Source organism: Periplaneta americana, chromosome 12 (genome assembly GCF_040183065.1).
Source record: "Periplaneta americana isolate PAMFEO1 chromosome 12, P.americana_PAMFEO1_priV1, whole genome shotgun sequence".
NCBI classification, from domain to species: Eukaryota; Metazoa; Arthropoda; class Insecta; order Blattodea; family Blattidae; genus Periplaneta; species Periplaneta americana.
Window position 1 is genome coordinate 97,687,578 of NC_091128.1, and position 23,005 is coordinate 97,710,582.

At 37.8% G+C, this 23,005-nt stretch overlaps 1 protein-coding gene across 1 annotated transcript in view; it reads left to right on the top strand.

Annotated features, from left to right (window-relative positions):
• Positions 1-23,005, top strand: part of LOC138710698 (uncharacterized) — a 320,335-nt gene that overhangs the window by 139,690 nt on the left and 157,640 nt on the right. The window contains exons 2-7 of the mRNA XM_069841761.1: positions 322-431; positions 9,250-10,049; positions 12,462-12,938; positions 15,400-15,696; positions 17,763-18,343; positions 19,650-19,995. Of these exons, the coding sequence (XP_069697862.1) occupies positions 365-431; positions 9,250-10,049; positions 12,462-12,938; positions 15,400-15,696; positions 17,763-18,343; positions 19,650-19,995 (2,568 nt within the window). The 5' untranslated portion in view covers positions 322-364. The remainder of the gene's footprint in view (positions 1-321; positions 432-9,249; positions 10,050-12,461; positions 12,939-15,399; positions 15,697-17,762; positions 18,344-19,649; positions 19,996-23,005) is intronic.

Here is a 23,005-nt window from a genome sequence, read left to right on the forward strand (position 1 = left end):
TTCTTTATCAGAGGTCGGAAACAACCCTGTATCAGCTTGTTCGCGTTTGGATTGTTCATTCCAAGCATAGTTAGATTGGTCTAATATTAACAATCTCATAGATTTATATGATTTTTATCAATACTTAGCCCTATTAATTGAATGAAATACAAATTGGTTCGGCTTTATTCTTTCTGACTTAGTCCCAATTAATGTGCAATACTGTTTCCATTTAAAGTACAAAGTAGAAGCTATCGAGATATATATTTTTCTGAAAACTTTAACTGACAGACAGTATAGACTACGTACCTAATATTTCTTTAACGCTTTTCTTTCTTGCAGCTTTCTATATCTATTCAGTGACGTAAAGCAACTGGTCAGCAGGATGGATGGGCTTCCTTACCTCGAAGACGACACACATGTTTGTCTCAAATGTCGCACAACAATTACAGGTATGTATGATACTTTTCAGCAACTATCTTCGACTACAATAATAGGGATGTTCGTGCCAAGTTTTTGAAATAGAACCAATCCTATTATGCATTTCGGTGTAAATTTACGCTTCATATATAAATTTATCCAAAAGATAGTTGCTCTTTGAAGTAATAATAACTTTTTAAAAATAAAATGTGCACAAGATTATATATATAGACGTAGAATGTCATAAACAAAGCTTTCTTGAAGATAGTCTCAAAATGAAATATCTTGTGTATTGATATCTGATAAACGCACTAGGCAGAAATCGGGAAAATATCTGCGTCCTGCGTTTGATTACCTAAAGGCTCCAAGCATTCCGCAACAGTGTATATATGAAGTAGGACGACGTCGCATATTGGGCAACACACCCCCGACTCCCCTCCGCTAGGAAGTTACTAAACGCAACACTCAGGCAGTATCTAAATTGGACCAATACGTGGCGGATCACAGTCAACACAGACAAAACACAGATATGCGTCTTCCGCCCAAAACTACGGACTCGGGTCCTCCAGAACAACCCAATCACAATAGCCAACACTCAACTTCCACTCCAGCGAAATCTCACATATCTAGGAATACCCCTCACCACCAAACTCTCCTGGACCGAAGTAGCTAAAGAAACCTGGAGGAAATATAACGGAGCCACCAGAGCAATAAGCTACCTAAGTGGCATCAATCGACCCGGTTGTATAACCGAAACATTCCTCCACCTATACAAAGCATTGGTTAGATCCCTATGCATATATCCCTCCATTTTCCTCGCACAAGCCCCTCCAACGACCCAATTGAAATTTGAAGCACGCGAAAGAAGAATTCTCCGCCAAATCTTCCACCTGCACAGACGCACCAGAAATAACACAGTTTACACTACGACAAAAACAAAGCCACTCTTCACACACCTAAACAACATAAACAGGAAATACACACATTCGGCAGTAAATCGCGTATATACACAACACATCTTCGCAAATCCACCGAACACAAACAACAGAACAACACTGGAGAAACTCCTCTACAACTACCACCAGCCCCCACCACCAAACTAAAACACACAAACAAAACCGCAATCACTGTTGGAAATTTGAATACTGTCTGAGAGGACACACGACAGCAACAGAGAGGCAGATGAATAAGATAACACCACACCATGAAAGTCTCCATAACGATTCAGACGCTTCTGCCACCGGAAGGGGAAACTTAAAAAAAAAAGTATGTATGTATGCACAGTGTTCTGCCCAAGAGCAGGTCTTTAACTGCAAACCGAGCATTTCCCTTTCTTGCTTTCCTCTTAATCTCCCCATATAATACTTTAATGCTGTCTATCAACTGATATCTTCTACCCCGAACTCTTGTCCCGTTCACCATTCCTTAAGCATCCAAAATTAACAAATTAGGCCTACACCAAAATAATTAAAACAAAAAAAATAAAGTAAAAAATAAAATAAATAAAAAGCCAATCACCGCACTCACACACCTACTGGCACTTATGCCAGAAATAGTGTCATACACAGTATGTAAATATATATTTATTGTTATTTATGTACAATGGCTGGAGAGGGCATCCTGCGCGTATAAGACCCTAAAACGGCCTCTGGCTCAAAGCCAGTAAAGTCAATAAACATCAACATCACAGGCCTATAGCGCTGCGTACAATTTCAGGTTTGCTGTTCAATAAACGTGCCATACACAAAACAAGACTGAGCGGTTGAATATCAATGCTCTAATAGAAGAATTTGTTAGCGAGCACTTCATTAGGAAAGAAGATAACTTATTTTATCAGAAAGAAGGAGAATTTTTTTCATCTGAAACACTTAAAATGTACAGTCACTCGTAATGTGTAGAGACTCGTGAAGCAACTAGTCATTGTAAATAATTATATCTTGATGAAATAGTAAGAAACTATAGAAAACAGAATAATTGAATTTTGATTAACTTCGTTTTTCAGCTCTCCTGTAAAATTTACTTGGTCGACAAGAGGTCCCTTTTCCCATTCTACATCACACACACACACACACGCACGTACGTGCAAACATATATATATATATATATATATGCGGCTCATTTTACCTGCGCATTACATTTTTTCAGAAATTTTAACATATAATAAAGAAGAACGGCGCATAAATGTGCATTTGGTAATATATCAGTTTTTGAAATAATCCATGAGCGAGCCTGTTCTCTTCTGACATTTGCTGAAATGGTATCGCTCACACAGTTCACCACATAGCACACATGTACACTTCACTGAGGGCTCGTGGAACCCTCGTCGTGTGCAAAGCTTTCGTGTGCAAAGCTTAAATTTTAACATATGCCTTAGTGTTAAGTAATACATTGTGAATTCTCTCAATGTCGTCAGAAGGTTGCGCGAGCATAGTTCATTAGTGATTTATTCGCTATAACTCGTAAACTATTTCAATTACATAGAATCCGATTGCAGATTCTAGAAGCTCGTGAGTCTTTTCTTATATCATACGCATGTGCCCTTGTACATCTCCTGTAGTTTACATCTAAACGTATTTGTTATGAACAAAATTGACACACAGGTTTCTTAAAAACCCGTAATAAATGTAGTAATATTATAGCTAATGTATAACAATTTACATATATTTAAACTTCTTTATTTTCTGAACAGTTTACATAAGGGTTTTCTTGCGTATCCTAGTCGTTACCAGTACAGAGTTAATACACTGCTGAAGTCTATGTATTAAAAATCAGAAGATATACATACATTTATTCACTTAAAATTGAAGCGGTTATTCAATGAGGGGCCCAACTTACTTTTTTAAATTTCACAGCAGCAACAAAGAACTGAATACCTCAGAATAAAATACCGACACAAAGTTAGTTCTTTAACATCATACGAGGGGGTCATGAGCAAAAGGGTATAAGTTCACTTAAGTTGTTTTTAAGAAAATGTGGTTGAAAGTATTTACGCTTTCGTAAATTTTGTGAAATTGTTTATTTCAATTTTAATGTGTGATGTGATTAACAGACATATCCTTTTGCCAGTAAAATTTTAGATGCTTTAGCTTGCCCTGGACGCACTGAACTCATGTTCTTATAATGTCATTTGTACTCTTTTGCTTCTGTAAGGTGGTCAGACATTAAAAAGGAATGATTTCAATGCGTCCAGGATAAGCTAAAGCATAAAAAACGTTTCAGTGTCAAAGGGATATTTCTTTTAACGACATGAAACATTAAAATTTAAAATCGAAACTTCACGAAATTTACGAATTGCTTCATATTTGAAGCACTTCCAAGAAGATATGATACAATTCTATTCTTTCCGTGACTTTTTGAAAAGGGTTTAATTATAATTTAAAATAACAGAATTTGGCCCTTCTTTTACAATACTACAATTTTATAAATAAAATGTCTGTTAAATCCTTATTATTAATATAATTTTAACATAAATCAGACTCTAAGGGCCATATTCAGAGACATTCTTAGAGTGGGCTTCCGGTGGATGATCAGCAAACTAACGTTTTTCGTATTCATAAACCAGTGTTAGCGATATGTTATGATATGAATCCTGTACAAATAACCTATCGATAGTCGGGGCTAGTTTAGCACTCTCGTAGCGCAGGCTAGCGAAATATCTATGAATAGCAGCCTAAGCTATTACATTAAGTAAATTAAAACAGATGAGACGTCATACTAAGAAAGTTGTAACTCGAAACTACAAAATGTACCATACTGTGAACTTGCTCCTGTACTAAGTTATATTAATTAAATAGTAGTCTTATGAATCGAAGCTGGCGGAAGAAGGGCCAACTGTGAATGACTGGGTCGTTCTTCTACAAACTGAAATACGGCATTATTACAATAAGGTCCCAAAAGCAATAATTGTGTCCTTTTACCAACCAAAATATCCATTAGAGTACGTGTATTATGCTGGAATTATAATTATGACTGGGCGCTTTTGTTACAGTGCAGATGCGCCTTCTAAGTACAATAAAATGGGAAAAGTAATTTTTGACAAAAAATGCTAGTTGGGCCCTTTCTTAAGTAATTGCTGAAATACTTCTACGCTAAAATTAAATCATATGTTGTAAAAGTTACTGCTTAGCCAAAGTATTTATAGAGGTGCTGCTTTATTCTGGCCAATTACAAAATATTTTATATTTTCTTCTTCATCTTCTTTAAGGTCTAATATTAGACCTTGTTGGTCTGTTATGGCTCAATCCATCGTCGGTCTGGAGCACACATTAGCAGAATTTTCTTACTTACTTTTACTTTCACTGGCTTTCCACTTTACAGCAGTTCGCCTTTGATTCCTGCTTTCCAGAGCGTCCTATTTTCCCACTGTCCCTCTTCCATGCCCCTCTTCACCATGTATGTGTATAGTCCTTCATGCCATGTCTTTCTAGCTCTTCCACGCTTTCTTTTTCCTTGCACGGTCCAATTGAGGATACATTTAGTCCACCGTTCCTCCGACATCCGTTGTACATGTCCATACAACTGTAAAGACCTATTTTCTATTCTATCTATAATAGTTTCATCTGCAACCATTTCTTTCCTAATATATGTGTTTCCTACATGTTCTAGTCTGGATATCCTTGTACTTCTTCGCAGTCCATCCATTTCTGTCGCCAACACCCTTTTCTACATTTGTTCACTTATTGTCCAACTTTCTGTCCATATGTAGGCTAAGTAGCCTATGCTTTCGATTATCAGCCCTTAGAATCTTATAATGTAGATAATGCAATAATGACAATATTCAAATCATCATTACTGTCTTCGCGCTACGAGTTGGCGCGGAGAGTAGATAGGCGGGACGGGGGAACTTTACTCTACACTCTGACCTGAAAACTTCAGTCCACTTACTTGGCTACAAGGGAACGGAGTCAGACATAAAAGATTCCGCATCTTCGGTGTTGTCGCTATGACTATCATTATCACATTTTTCAAAATTGCTGGAGTATGATCTGTCCATGACAATCGTCTGTTTATGTTCCAGCCGTGTATATTAATTCGAATCTCTCAACAAAGCCATTAGCCCCACCGCCCCCATCCTGATGGACAACAATGAGGGTTCTGGATACATTTATGGTAGTCAAAACTCCCGTAACATTTTTATCGTGCCAGCACTTGGGAAACGTTAAATTGGTAGGCCTATCTATCCGCATCTCGTCCAGATACAAAATCGGTTTTTCCACTTTCCTAAGCTTTCTTATTTGCTGTAGACATCTTCACGTATTCTAATTTACAGTGTTTTCCTCAACTTTTTTTCTGCACACTTCTTCCACCTGAAATCCTTTTTCTTCAATATTCGTCTTAATGTTGTCTTTCATTTCAAATCAATTTTCTCTTGTAAAAGGGTAGAATTTTGTTGCAGCTTGGTACTATTTTTTTTACTTGTTATTTAACGACACTGTAATAATTACTAGCTTCTTCAGTGTCGATTGAATTGATGATGGCGAGATGGTATTTGGCGAAATGAAACCAAGGGTTCGCCATACATTATCTGACATTCGCTTGGGAAAACCTCGGAAAAAACCCAACCAGGTAGTCTGCGCAAGCGGGAATCGAACTCACTCCCGAGCGCAACTGCAGATCAGCAGGCATACGCGCTACCTCCTGAGCTACGCCGGTGGCCCTCTTTCTTTTTCAAATAAAAATTCTCAATTATATCTTTTTTGTCAATCTCCCGTCGAAGTCATCTCCATTTGCGTTTCGCTAGTCTGGACGTTTCCGTTTTTTTTTTCTCCCTCAGGTGTCGACAACGCACTTTCTTCTGTGCAGTCTTTCATTTCATTCCTTATACGCTGTATTGTTCTTGTGGATAGATTAGAGTACTTTTATACTTTTGCTGTATGTTTCGTAAGAGGAATGCAAAGGCACTGTTGTTCTTTTTCTTCATCGCAGAATTATTTTGCACTTTTAATAATATTCCTTTCTTCGCTATAGATTGTCAATCCTTGTTTCCTCTTTGTCGACATATTTACAATAAACAAAAAACTGCTATAAACCTAAATAACAGTATACAATAACATAAATTCTATTAACTATATTATTATCAACACTATTAACACGAAAAGCAAAGGATAACTAAAGCAATACAAGATTTGCGGTATACTGAAAACAATTGTCTTGTTGAAACTAATAAAACACTACAACAAAAACTTCACTATTATTTTCACAAAGTCGCGAAGACTCATAGACACGTGCAGTAGATGTTTGTGAAACAGGAATATTGCAGTGAACAGCGTGGTGCGCATGCGCGACTGTTTCCCCTCCGCCCCGTCTAAGTACTTCAGCCGCCTTCTCCTGACGTGACAACAGTAACTTCAAGGATAAAGTCTTCGACATGTTCTGGCTCTTTAAGTTTATTTCCTCCATCGTCCCCAAGAGCATCCTTTTCTTCGTCGTTTACAGTGCTACAGTGCTGTTTTCACTATTGTGGCTTCTGGTAAGATACGTTATAAGTGCTTATACCAATTATTTCTGTATTGTGTGATTATGTCTGCTGTACTCTTGATATTAAATTCATGCCAAATATCACTGCATGGTTTGTAGTCCCTGTTCCAATAAGCATTGTAATTCTCCGTAGCTGTTGTTTTTTAGATCAGTCTGACCTATTATTATTGTACTCTTCATCAATGTATTTTTTTCCAGTGACTAAGGGCTGACCTGTTATATTAACCTAAAACTTGGAGGATCAGGTGAATTTTTCAGAATTCCTTCCTTAGCCTTTGTCAAACTAATGACAAACTGCAGAGTAGCAGTACTTGTAACCCTAGATAAGGGGCCCTTACTGGGTACTATCAGCCGGGCCAGCTGAACCCAGGTTTTTTAACGAGGTTGTTACTCCTCTCCCTCACCCTTTTTTCAACCTGGCTTGGGACAGGCTTTGGCGGGTTTAGCAACAAACAATACGTGAAATCGAGAAGTTGCTTCAAATTTAAAATGAAGTAACTGTTCCTTGTAAGGATTTGCAGAAAGTAAAAAGTAAACGATAAAAAGCTTAATAGGACTATTTGCGCTTCGATATACAGAATTATATATAATATGAATTTGTGGTAAAAAAAAAAAGAACTCAAAATATGTCAAATAAGCAAAGTAAACCTGTAAGACACGATCAGAAATTATATGAAAGTTTCTAAACAGTTTATAGGCTATTATGTGCATGACATAAAAAATATGCATTTGTATAAACTTCCGCAGTCCAGTTATTAGTCCTAAATATTAAATTGTAATTATGTATGCTCAGCGTGTCCCTCCAGAGTGACAGTTGCAAAGTTTCAAGTGTTGGCTCGTAGATAGACGTTATTCACATCAAAAACAATGGAATAAAATATTACAATAAGAATCAAATATAATAAAATGAAAATGTAAACAAAATGTAGGGTAGATTAATATGCAACGCAGATAAGTTTAGGCTATCTGAAAAAGATGATGTTATTTCTAACTAATAGGCTACATCCCACCAGATGGGTATTATTACTGTTCTCTGAATTTAAATACTTGGTCCAATTATTCAGAAGTACAACATGAAATTAATTCAGGTTATATATTTACTATTTTCTAAAATTTAGTATTAAATTATAACTCGGTAGCGCAGTTGGTATAGAACTGACCTTCTGTGCTCGAAGTTGCGGGTTCGATTCCGACCCAGGTCGATGACGTTTAAATGTGCTTAAATGTAACAGGCTCATGTCAGTAGATTTACTGGCATGTAAAGGAACTCCTCCGAGACAAAATTCCGGCACCGGCGACGCTGATATAACCTCGGCAGTTGCGAGCGACGTTATATAAACCATAGAACAGAACATAATTATTATTTTAACATAAAAGTTTATGCTAGAGTGCAAAACGAATAAAATATTACGAAAATTCCAACATTTAACTTTAGTTGCTCAGCAACAGGAATGAGTTACTTCACATTACTCTGACGTTACTTGCTTAGTAACGGGTCAGCGAAATACATTTATGTTGTGGTGTCAAATGAATATAATTTTATGATAATTTCAACATATGTCAGTTGCTTAGCAATGGCAATGAGTTACTCGTATATCACTCTATTCTAACGTTAATTGTTTAGCAGTGGATCGTACTCTTGTATTGATATGGTGTTTGCTAGACGGATAGACTGCTTTCTTGAATGAATTATGTTTCTTATTTCTCTTGTCTTAGACCCATACTAGCGATACAACCAACGAAAAAAATATACATATATTTTCTCTCAAATGTTTAACAACCTCTTATTCGGTAATTCTTACGAGTAGGATCGTGATTTTTGTCCATATCGATAGGAAATTAATAAATAATAATTTATTTCTCTGGCGTATTTCAATATTGTGGATGGTTTTCGTGTAAATTTACTTTTAAAGACCTCTAAATTAATGTCATTGCGCGCTGCGAGTTGTTTGCAACACAGCGCCAGAGAACAGCTCATCTAGCGAGACACACCGAATTACTGAGTTCGTTGACCTCTTACATCTGTATCACGAGAAGTGTGTTAGCGGCGGCGATGTTGTCGGAATGCTGAAACTTAATTTTCTATTTAACTGTGCATTTAATCACAAGACGCAATATAGGTTTTCTATTCATTTCAGCGTACCCTATCGTCCCTTTCAATCTGCAAAATTATTTCACTTTCACCTTTTATAATGAATAACGGAATTAAGGAAAATTGTTGTTAATAAAACAACACATAAGTTACATTAAATTTATTTCACTCTCAATCATATTCACAATCCCTATAAATAAAAACCAATTGTTTTAAAATATAAATATCACCATAACACCCAACCGAAAACATATTGATTAAATAATATCTTAACTTTTCAGGCTTGGACAACTACGTAAAACATCGGAAAGCCGGTTGCGAACCTAAGAACACCAACACCCACCACATCAGTGAGAATGTCAAAACTGGAGACACACCTGCTTCGAAAAGTACCGACGCCTCTCCGACCCACGTCGACAACGACCCGAGCCTCAAAGCAGATGACTTCTTTTCTTCTTTAGAACTTCAAAGCAGCGCTAAGAAAACGACAGCAACATCTCCTGGAAGTTCTTCAAAGAATCCGAGTGGCATGCTGACCAGGAGCCGGGCCTCAGCAGCAATCCATGCAAACACGACGTCGCGAGAAGGCGTGAAAGGAGAAGGAGATCTGCTGAGCAACTTCGCCACGGAGCACTTCACGCCGCAGACTGTCATCGACTCGACTCCCGCCACTTGCCTTATGAAGTCGGAAAGCCGCGAAAATATTCTTCTCAAAGTGGACGCAGCTGGGATGGGAGAGAGGAGTGATCAGGAAGATTCCGCATGTGAGGAGGAGTCCAACGAGGAGTACGAAGAGGAGGACGAAGAGGATGAGGACGACGAAGGTCCTCCGCGTTCGCATACTGGCGGGAAGTGGAAGCCTGGAGGCTTGATGACGAGAGGGTCGCCTCCGTCTTGGACAAGGACCTCGTCTTCCTCGACGCATGCTGAGGATTACCGAGGCAGCAGCACCGCAGAGTGGAGTCTTCTGATGGACGACTGCGCGGGTAACGCCGGTGTAACCAACGACCCTCCTCCACACTTCACGGGGGGCAAGTGGAAACCCACTCTGCCCAACCAAGCAGTCATGAGTACTCAACAGGTAGGTCTGACTTCTTCATTATTAATCTCTTCTATTTCTTCACGCATCTCACTTTAGTTACTTCTTTGCTTTTCTTCTTATATAAATCCTCTGTTTTCACTTTCTCTTCTTTCTTGAGTATTAGAGAAGGTTCTAAATCTTAACTCTGCCAGGTTAATATAACCATTATTATTATTATTATTATTATTATTATTATTATTATCTCGTTCTTTTTCTTTTTCACCTTCATGTTTTCTCAGTCTGTTTTATTCTGTTTTGTATTCCTTTTCAGCGTTCTCATCCTTCTTATCTTATCTTATCTTTTTTCCCTCAAAATTTAAGATTAGATTAGATTAGATTAGATTAGATTAGATTAAAGTCATGAGTATTATACAAATACTATGGACATAGTCATAATAAAAACAAAACAAAATGAATAAGATTAGAAACATAAGTTATTAACAGATGATTCAAAGTATTCATTAATACTATAAAAGGGATGATTAATCATCCAGCGTTTTAAAATATTATTAAATGTTATAGTTAACAGTATGTAGAGACTTATGTAATCTATTAAACATAGAACTGTCATGGACATAAATTGTTTTTTTAGTTGTTTCGAGTGTAACATTAGAGTCAGTCAAGTGAAAATTGTATCTTGTAATTGCCCTAAATTTACTATATCGATGGCTAAGAAGTGATACCCCGTATCTGTGAATTTGTAGGTGAATCAAAAAACTGTTTTAAAGATTAATTTCTCTCAAATTAGACAATTTTTTTTATAAATGTTTCTATTTTGTAATATTTCTACTCTAGGACAAAATATTAGTTAATTGCCCAATCTTATAAACATAATAACAGCGTAATTATTCTAAATACGAGTGTTATTTTTTGATACGAGGTATCACTTCTTAATTTCGTATATTGAACTATTATCCAGTAATTAAATTTATTAACCATTATTTCATTTAGGCCTATTTGTTAATTTAATAGAATATTCTATACACAGGGTTTTATAAAATATGGGGCAAAACTACAGGAATGGATTCCTCATATGTACAAAAAAAGGGTTATAATAACATGGATCTAGGCCCTAAAATGCTTAATTTCTGATTTATCAGTACGTTTATTTGCTGGAGGTATTTAATTTCATTTAGTGTTCTACCCAAGGGTAGGTCATTCACTGCAAACTCAGCTTCCTTCAATCTTTCCTATTTTCTGCTTTCCTCTTTGTCTCCTCATATGATCCATATATCTTAATCTCGTCTATGATCTGCTATCTTCTTCTGCCCCGAACACTTCTCCCATTCATTATTATCATTATTATTATTATTATTATTATTATTATTATTATTATTATTATTATTATTCACCATTCCTTCAAGTGCATCCTTCAGTAGGCAGTTTCTTCTCAGCCAGTGACCCAACCAATCCCTTTTCCTCTTCCTGATCAATTTCAGCATTATTCTTTCTTCACCCACTCTTTCCAGTACACCTTCATTTCTTATTCTGTCTGTCCACTTCACACGTTCCGTTTTTCTCAAAATCCACATTTCAAATGCTTCTATTCGCTTCTATTCACTTCGTCGTAATGTCCACGTTTCTGCTTCATATAATGCCATGCTCCATATAAATACTTCACTAGTCTCTTCCTTAGTTTTTTTTACCAAAGTCCGCAGAAGATGCTCCTTTTTCTATTAAAAGCTTACTTTGCCATTGCTATACTCCTTTCGACTTCCTGGCAGCAGCTCATGTTACTGCTTATAGTATACCCTAAGTATTTAATACACTTCTTTTTTTAATTTCCTTGTATGATTCGTTCGGAATATACACCTCCTGCTGGAATACAAACCTCAGCTCGTTGTCTCACTGAATTCCGAACATGCTACACTATTCCAGGCGTGCTATCTGCCAAAATTCGCTTATGGAGAGTCGCTGCATCATCCACATCAGTCAAATATGTACATAGACAACGTTAAGTATCAGAATTAGGCCTTTGGATGCTCCTGGACAGGGTAGAATACCCAAAAGCCTAATTCTGATTGCAGTCACCTGAAAACCTAAAAACTCATATTATATGTTTAAGTACTCTCACAGAAAGAAGTCCAATGGGTTTAAATTACCTGGTTGGGTTTTTTCCGAGGTTTTCCCCAACCGTAAGGTGAATGTCACGTAATCTATGGCGAATCCTCGGCCTCATCTCGCCAAATACCATCTCATTATCACCAATCTCATCGACGCTAAATAACCTAGTAGTTGATACAACGTCGTTAAATAACCAACTAAAAAAATTACAAAGGACGGCTGACGACAGACTCCTCTTTTGAATCTTCTTTATAATGAGAAAATATGTGCCATCTACTTGACACAGTTTGTTTACTTAGTGTGTGTTAATCTCAAACAGTACTTCATAAATGCATTTCCTTGCTGAAGGTATGCCGTGCGACTCATTCGGACGAAGAAGACGATTTGTTACAAGACAGTGATCCCAATAACACCAGAATCGCTGACAATTCCATCCCACGGGTTCCTCCGCCGGGTCACACGAGTGGGAAGTGGGTTCCAGGCAAGCACGTTCGTCTAGGAGAGAGCTCGGAGGGCTCCATGGCCTCCGTCAGCGGCGGCGTGGACAGCATGCTGTTGATGCCGCCCCTCAGGAAGTCGGGCAGCACCGTGCAGTACTGGTGCGGCTCCTGCAACAGACGCCTCAGCTCCAGGACGCTGTACGAGAGACACCTGCTGTCGGAGCTGCACTTCAAGCGCACCTTGCAGGAGCGAGAACTGGACGAGGACCCGCTGGCCGAACCCAGCGACCGGGGCAGCGACAAGAGGACAGTCAGGCGCACGGAAGTCTATCTCAACAGCGAACTCTGGTCCCGGAGCAAGAAACGTGCGCTCGACGCCAGTCCGGTAAGCATACGAATGAATCAGTCTGTATCATGAAGAGGCACAAAGGTGTTTATCAGACGGGACATGGAGCATCCCTGAACACTTCAGCCCCAAGCAGGATTTTTATGCCTATGTCACCGCCAAACCGGCTCTACCATCCTATACAACACGCATTCCTCTCCAGCTATCAAGTCCGTATATAATTGCCTCAGTGAATCATTACTCGGCCTCTGACAAAGTGGACGTTTTCCTTTGAACAGATAAGGTAAGAATTTGTTTATTGATAAGGCTTTATGAGATACCGCCCCAATCACAAGAAGCGATAACTCATATCCAGCAACGATGCGCTAGAATTTTCAAATTACATTGTATGTCAACTTCATACGGAGTATAAAGCAACGTTGTTATTATATCGAGTTTATTGGTAACAAAAAAATATATTGCTTTTTATTTCAGTTTTAATGAATAGTCTCCTTGCTGTTGTTTAGTCAACTGTGCGAAGACAGATTTAAACCTAAAAAATTATGTCAATAAGGCATCACTCATGAGGTAACCAAGCCAGGATCAACAGTTCCTTTCTCCATCCGTTGCATACATCGCTGATTGGTAAAATATTACACTAAACAGACTGCAGATGTAGGCTATACAAACAATTGTTCTTCCTCTGACACATATCAAGTGAAATGTGCTGCCTGATAATAGATGTACACTTAACGGCAAAAAGAATGAGCCGCCGATAATTTCAAAGTTCCTTGCGCATGCTCGTCTTGTCAAAGCCGTAGTTCACCAGGCAACACATTGTACGTAAACCAGATACTAGTCCCCACCACAGGCCTTTTTTATTAACATATTAACAAATTGAATAATTTCAAGGAAAAATTGTTCCGGGGCCGTGTATCGAATATGAGTGGGTTCTGGCGTCTTGTCAGCCCACTTAAGTTGTGTGGAATAAATGAAACATTGTGACGGTGTCGTGTATAGTTCCTGGGGTAGCTCAGTCGGAAGAGCATTCGTGCGCTAAGCGAAGGGTCACGGGTTCGATACCCGGCCCCGGAACAATTTTCCTTGCTTTATAGGGAGCTACTACCTGAAAGCCACATTTGCATAGTAACAAATTGTTTTTTTGTTGTTTATTTAATCATTTATTTATATTAGTTATGCGTCCGGTATTTTAGGATATGAAACAAGTATTTTTGTTTATACAGACCAGGTCTCGCCTATTAGGCCTAATAGCCCACATGTCATGGGCAATAATAATGTTACAAGGCAGACATAATGAAGTTTATGAAAAAAATCCATTTCACATTTAAACTAATAAATTAATTAAAAACTAGAATAAAAAAAATAATTTCACGTACCGGGAAGCGAACACAGAACCTCTAGGTCGGTTGTCAGACATCTTATCACTGGACCACACACAGCGCATGAGGTTGTCTACATTGTAGATGGATGACTTTCAATGAAGAGACACCACAGTAATTCCTTGCAGTACAATGCGTTTACACTAGTGTACCGCACGATAGAACTTAGTATTGGTATCGACCAAGAGTTGCCCCATTCTTTTTGCCGTTAAGTGTACATACCAGCCAGAACCTCAATCAGAGGTAAATAGTCACCTTATGGCTTAAAATTTATTCACTGTGGATGGTAGTAGTATAAATCAATGTAACTTATAGATGTCGGTAATAAAGGGATAATATTTTACAACGAAAACGTGACAACACCTCTTCACATCACAAGTATTGTTACACAATTCCTGTTGTAAGTTTAAGATTACTCATGAGTATCATTGCGCTATACTAACCATAAGATCCACTGCTGTAGGGTAATGGTTAGCATGCCTGACCGTGAAACGAGCGGGTTTGGGTTCAAATCCTGGTTGGGACAAGTTATCTGGTTTAGGTTTTTCTGAGTTTTCCCTCAACCCATTAAGAGCAGATGCTGGGTAACTTTCGGCGCTGGACCCTGGACTCATTTCGCTGGCATTCTCACATTTATCTCATTCTGACACTAGATGACCATAGCAGTTGATAAAATATCGTAAAATAATCAATTAAAAAAAAACTAACCATAAACCTGCCAATATATTGGTTACAAATTTTTTGTTGAAGGACTTCTTTTTGCACGTTGCATTATTTGCACTGCTTCCGCTTTTTGAAGATTGGCAAACTTTCCTAGTAGTACAGTGAGGCATAACTGTAGAACAGGAAGGTGATATTACAAGTAATGGATTTAGGCCTGTGTTTCCACTGATTTTTTTTTTACCTTGGGGATTTAGTTGAAGTGAATTTTTATGGCAGGCAGAGTAACTATCTCATGCCCCCATGTTTTAAATTGCTTCCAGTGCACTTCATTTAGAACCAGGTACCCAGCTTCGAAGCCGTTAGCCCTGTGAACTTACAGTATAATTATTTTCCCCTATTATCATAGTACAGGTTGTTTCCACTGAAGATCTTCAGCGACTCTTTATGTTTCGCATCAGGACGCGGAGTGCACGAAGAAACAGAAAAGACGCGCTTCTAGGCGTGAGGAGACTCGCTGCGAGGTGTGCAGGTCCAAAGTGTGGAGGCACTTGATGGGCAAACATCTGGTGTCGCACTACCACTGCCGCAAGGCGCGCTCCGGACATCCTCAGGCGGCCAGCCTCGTGCTGGACAACATCCACAGCGTGGTGCGACAGGCGCCTTTCCAGTGCAGTCCCTGCAAGTTCTACTGCAACACTGTCGCCAGTTTTAAGCAGCACTGGATATCCAAGGAGCACCGATGTACTGACCTCGAGGTAATTTCAATCTAACTTGTGTTATTAATTTTAATAATAACGCTCAAAGAGAAATTTTAATTATGAAATATAATTTTTTGCACAGCATATGTACTTTCTAAAGTATTTTGATGCACTGAGTTCAAATATACTAACAGATTTTACATAGCATCTACAGGGTTTATAAAATTGCATGTAACGCTTTTTGACAAAGATAAATACATTTCTGTAGCAATACTGTCATTAACAGTAAATTGTTCTGACTCAATGAAACAACAACATAACACTGCAGTCAGTTTAACTTCAGCTGTTTGCTTATTCTCTTGTGGATATTTGGACTTTCCCTTATGAGTCTCCAGCGGTAATCAGCTAATATTATGGGTTTATATCTTCCTTGATACCGTTTCTCCATTTCAGCAATATCTTGGTGAAATTTTTAAAATTTTGTATCACTAACGTAACCAAGGTTAAGGGTAATGGAATCTGAATTTAAATGAAGGAAGTGCATTTGCAGGAAAGTTTGTTATAATTTGTCAGCTATTTATCATAATTTTCTGGCCTGATATTGCCTAAGAGTTGCACACAAACGTTTTGAAGGACAACCACATGTCAAGTTCCACACTAATCAATCAATACTGTCTTATCTTTAAATAGTCTCTGATCTGAGATTCAACAAAATACACTTTTCTCCACTTTACAATAACTGATTCTTGGAAAATTCTCTTGTTTAAATATTTAAGATCATTCCCATTTTCATCAAACTCCTTGACAGAATTCTACATAGGGCCCAATTTGATGTGAAATTGTAGTAAAAAGTAATTATACAAATCGGCTAATACAGTAGTTTTTAGAGATGACATTTTTCTGTTGTAGCAGTGGTGGTGTAGTTTTAGTAGTAGTGGTAGTATCATGTCATAATTTTCTTTCACTTCTACTTCGTGGTGAGTCGTTATGAAGTTTTTCAATGTGTTAATTTTCAAATACAATTGAAAGAAAACGAGGCTGTACGGAGCAAAAGCAATGTCAAACCGCAAACGTTGAAGATAATGCCAGGAATGGAGACTTGAATACATTAAAGTGTTTGTATTTATTTTTATTTCATTTTTGTAACTTCCAGTTTCGAAGTAATGCAAATGCGGAGTACTACACCAAACACTACATTAGTTAAACTTGTAAACACAATTTAAAATTAAAAAAAACCGTTACAGGGAGTTTAAGGATATCGCTTTGATTGCGTGTAATTCCTATATAAGAATAGGATAATGGAATTATAATGAATAAATACATTGCTGTAAGATAAACGTGTGTTTAATGAACGAAATGAAATAAGCTATATGAGTCAATTCTCCAATAATAATAATAACAATAATAATAATAATAATAATAATAATAATAATAATTTTAAAACAAAGTATTGTTAATACAACCAATAAAAACTCTTTTTGAGACACAGGCAATTAACAATAAATTAACTGCAGAACTATAGCCTAATATGGAAATATCCCCTAGTTAATGTTACAAGTATTTATCCATGTGTAAGTAATGCCAAGCGTGTATTAACTTTCAGTTACCCATGTATTGTACACGCGTCTATTTCACGTCCATGTTTTATTTTAATTTTATTTCTTATTAGTGGTCCTTTGTTTTATATTATTTACTTAGGTAATAGCCAAAGCACAAAACTGAATAACATATTTTTTTTTTATATGCTGCAACCACCGCATGGAGTATAACAAACTCTTCGAAGTAGACCAGAATTAGGTTTTGGGTATTCCACCATGTCTGGGAACTTGATATTAACTTACCTCAGTTGTCCAGATTAGCCTCATGATGAAACCTGAATGTAGTTCCGGAACATTGGAGAGCATTTCCATGGCAACCGTAGTCTAATTTACGATTCACAAAGTCCTTTCGTTTTTTCTATTAGTATAGGTCGAATAGATATTACACGTCAAAAAATCTTATAGCTCGTAAAAATTCATCACCCGAGTTTGAACCTGTGAACTTCGGGCATGATGCCTGGTATGATAACGAGTGTATGACCCAGAACGTCAGCAACGCTTTATCTTTGCTGTAATGTTCCGCAGGTCAGTGGGCGTTACTGGTGCTCGTTCTGCAAATACGAGTGTGAGAGGTCCGAGGAGATGGAGTGCCACCTGGAAGGCGTGATGCACCAGGAGCTGGTGTCCGTCATCAACCGTTCTGTCCCCATCGTCATCCGGAAGCGCGCGGTGCTACGTTGCGGGGTATGTGGCCAGGAGTTCCGCTACAACGTGCAACTACGACGCCACGCCGCGCAGTTAGGCCACCACGAAGACAACTCTGCGTCAGACAAGTATCAGGAGCGCTTCTCCTGCTACCAGTGTCCGTTTGTGGGCAACTCTGGCGTGTCACTGCAGCGCCACCTCCTCTACGCGCACAAGGAGGGAGGAGCTGTGCAGGGGGCGTACTTCTGCAGCGCCTGTTCCCTCAACTTCAACACTGCGGAGGAAGCGGCATTGCATCGCAGAAGTCAAGAGCACAAGTACACTGCCTTGACGAGCAGGAGGAACAGAGGACTCACAGATGAGGACCTCTCCAGGACCTGTCCGCACTGTGCGGGCACTTTCGAAAATGTTCTCCAGCTTAAAACTCACCTCCGGGAGCAGCACGCAGAGTTCTTGTATAGGTAAACAGACACCAAACTACCGGTACATATCTTGACGTTCGTAGGTAGAAACTTCGGAAAAAAGAATTAGTTGATTTATGATTCTAAAAACAACAGTTTAATTGAAGAAATAATATTAAACACCAAACTAGAAATATACCTTAAAGTATACCATTCAGTTTTACGTTCACTTCTTGGAGATAAGAAGATAACTTCACTCAGGTGAGTTCCACTAGACAAAAATCTCTGCACGACGCTTGACACTGTCCATCACTCTGTGCAGAAAGTCTCATGGGATATCTTGAATTTCGGTTCGAATTTTGTTCTTCATGCACTTTTCCTTAAGATAAACCAACAGGAAGAAAATATGTGTAAATTTAAATATAGTTTACTGTCACACCCTGAATGCCTGAACAACTAACATTTTTCAAACATTGATATCATATTGTATGGTTTATCTTCAGCAGCTTTTGTATAAGTTAATATAAGTTAATTTTTTTGTAACATTAGCATTTAAGAAGTTATTAGCAATATTCTATATTTATTGTTCACCTGTGTATATATATATATATATATATATATATATATATGTGTGTGTGTGTGTGTGTGTGTGTGTGTGTCCACACCTGTGGAGTAACGGTCAACGCGTCTGGCCGCGAAACCAGGTGGCCCGGGTTCGAATCCCGGTCGGGGCAAGTTACCTGGTTGAGGTTTTTTCCGGGGGTTTTCCTCAACCCAATACGAGCAAATGCTGGGTAACTTTTTCAATGGATTAATATTTAGGCTATATCAATTTAACATACAGTGCAATACCGCAGTTTTCACGTAGGCTATGTTATCTAAATACAGACCATTTACTCCATTTTAACATTACTGAACATAAGAGTTATATATTGTTGTTTATAATGCTTTTGAATGGAATAATCTGACAATAATTACACAACGAAAAGTTGTTCCTTCATTCATTTGAAACAAATAGGAACTTATTTTCTGAACCCTTTCGTTATAAGTAGCTGAAGAGTTTTCTGAGAGCACTTGCTAAGAAATCTCTCTGTTTTGAAACATTCTTTCTTTTTCTAGATATTTTCAGTATTCCGTATCTTTTGTCTTCCGAAAGAGGATACTATACTCAGTCGTTTATACTACTTACTGAACATATGGCTGATAACACAAGGAGTGCAATGATTATGGTCCTAGGATAATCCTCACTATGGAATTGCACAATGACATTTCGAATACTCAGCATTTTTATATTCCTGGATAATTTCTTAGTTGTTTCCAAAAATGAAAGTGTTCACAGATGTTTCTGGTTTGTTTTAATTTTCAGATGCGCTCGTTGTGGAATGGCCTTCACACTTCCCCAAGAAGTGTCTCGGCACGTGAGGGAGTCATCCTGCGCTTTCCAACCGGAGGACAACAAACTTGAGTCGAATATACCGAAGAAGGAGACATCAGATAACCACGCATTTGCGGGCACGTCTGTAGATGTGGATGCCAAACAAGATGACGGAGACAAGTTCCAGACGTGCAGCCAATGTCCGTTTCGGACAGACTCCAGGGCTGAGCTTCTGTTTCACGAGGTTCTCCACGGTGAGCCCTTGTCCGACCCATCCATCGCAGATGTTGAAGATAATCTGCAAACTGGTCTCGGCGGCACCAACAACCAATCCCAGGTACAGTTTACGTATCATATACTCTTCAATTTCGCTTAGACCTGAATTGAATGGAAAACGCACTATATTCTACTTAGTATGACCAGACGTCCTCTTTTGTCCGGACATGCCCTCCTTTTTAGGCTTTTGTCCAGGGTCCGGGCGGATTTTTAAAAAATCCAGAAATGTCCTCCTCTTCGTAACTTGTACGCCTGATATTTTGAAATTATCTGATTTGACGGCTTCCTCAGGTACTTTTCCTGTAGGTGGCAGCAGCATCGACGGAATATACTCGTTGCCAATGATCATAACTCTCTTTGCTCCTACTTGTTATGGACGTTGCTATCATACTTTTATATTATTAAGTTTTATCGTAAGTATGCTGCAATAAAATATATTGACATAATTGTAAGTGTAATATAAACCTAAGCCTAAATCTAAATAGATATTATGTGTCCACTTTAATAATTTATAACTCCCTTGACTTTCATATATAGCTAACTTATTATTAAAGTTTTATCATAATTATTTTGTAATAAATAGATATTAACATACTTTTAAATATGATATAAGCCTAAATCTGTACTGTAAATATTTTGTAATAAAATATTTATTGACGTAATTTAAAGTATAATAAGCCTAAATCGAAATACAGTCTTCTGTCCTTTTTTTTTTCGAACAATGACCTCCTTTTTTAAGCTTTGTGTCCTCTTTTTAATCGATATGAATCTAGTCACCCTAATTCTACCTAACAAGAAGAATTCATAATCTGGAAATGCGATGTCTTCATTGCGAGCCCTTTATTGTTAAGAGAATTTTTGTCCGGTTGTGAAAGAATCTGTTAAGAGTGGGTGTTTGACTGACTTTTGAAAAGGGGGAAATTTGTTCAGAGCCATATAATAAATCGACAATATATAGGGTGAAGAATGGGTAGAACGGAGAAAAATTCTGTCACCGGACTCCAACCCGCATTTTCAGCTTTACGTGCTGACGCTTTGTTCACTAGGCCACACCGGATTCTAGCTCCGATGCCGGATTGAATCCTTTTCAGTTTAAGTTCTATCTGTCTGTTCCCCTTTGGTGGCCTACCCTCATGTACTGTGTCACAGAATAGCCTATGTGGCTGTGGCACAATGTCCAACACTATGTACAGAGGTGCACTCATTACGAATGACTACAATGCCGGTGTCCGACGGAACAAGGCGCCGTCAATCCGGCATCGGGGCTGGAATCCGGTGTGGCTTAGTGGACAAAGCGTCAGCACGTAGAGTTGAAAATCCGGGTTCGAGTCCCGCTGACAGAAAGAATTTTTCTCCGTTCCACCCATTCTTCACCATATGGTAATGCAGAATTCCTGCACGGAAATAGTTTATGTACTTCGGCACATCATAGTAATATACTATATGTATAGGGTAATTCTTTTTGACATGCTTAAATTGAAATGTTTATGAAAATAGTACCAGAAGAGAAGAAAAAAGTTATTTTAGTTGTATTGTGAACTTAAAAAGTGGGAGATTTGTAATATTATAGACTACAATGCTCGACGCGCAATACCACGTACGCATAATTAATAAACAAGGACAACAAATACTCATAAGAAGTAAAAAATAAAAATGGCTGCAACTCCTCAGCAACGAGTAAAATGCATCTTATGATTTTCTAATTTTTAAAAGCGTTTTAGCAGTGAAACGTCGACTTCATCGTGTGAATAGTATTAAGAAAACTGCAAGATACATGCCAATAACACTGTGATATCGCACGTTTGAAGAAATTCGTTTCATTTATAGGCATGTGCTTCACTCTGGCGGACTTGGCGTGTGCCAGAAACATAAGATACTTTTGCTATGACAACAATATTTTGAGGTGATTGTCAGCAGAAATTGCTATGCCATAGATAACGTTTCATATAAACTGGTGTGGTGGTAGTAGTAGGTCAATTATTTGGACACCAAATTCACTAGATCTGACATTACCGGTTTTCACTTGACTGAGATCTTATGAAGAGCACTATCTAAACATAGGCCGAAGGACCAAAGGACTTGATTTTATATTATTTGTGGCGTATATGCAATATGGGCACATTGAAGTCTAATATAGGCAAACACAAAAAAGTTAAATTTTTATAGAGTGTATTTAGGCCTATACAATATTGAACAACAAATGGTAAAACAGTTTTCATTTTTGAGCATTTTTATTTTATCCATACCCAAATAGATCACCCTGTACATTGAACATTTATATTGCTTTTACTCGTAAATGACAGTTTTTGTAAGGGATAATATTATAATTGTTTCAATATTCTTATATCTATTTAAACTTTATAACGTATAGGTAAATGCAGTTTTTTTATGCAACTTACAAAACGGAAGCGCGCCTTAGAGGGTATGGATGTGCATACATTGAATTTATTATTTCTAAAGGTCAGATTTTAAAGAGAACATTTTTCATCAAAAAAGGACAAAAAAAAAAGGAGGGGAAAGTTTAGCCAAGAGAAAGGACTTGAAAAAGGACTATATTACTCCCCAAAACACACTTCAGCACATTATGGATATACACGGCACACACAATCTTACATTTATCTCTTCACAACGTAAGGAAAGTGTTGTATTTGATATAGTCAAAAAAGGACTTCAAAAAAGACTACATTACTCCCTCAAAAGGGTGTTATCAGCTCATTCATGGATACACATAGCACACATAAGCTTATATTTATCGCTTCACAACATAAGGAAAGTGATGTATTTGATGACATTCATCATTTCAGTATGTTTCAATATGATTCTACATCTTTGAATTCAGAATGTCTTTATAAACAGAAAATGACCGCTCAACATCAACTGAAACCAGAGGTGAAAATTTTCTTTTTACCCGAACTCTAAATCAGCACACTTTATTAGTTTTTCAATGTCTGGAATCAGAAGAAGAACGATATTTATTTTCGCTTGCTCAGGAAGTTAGGGTAAAAATTGGTAATATTGTGATATGAGTAATATTGTGACAGTTCTTTTTGAGGATTCATTACAATTTTACT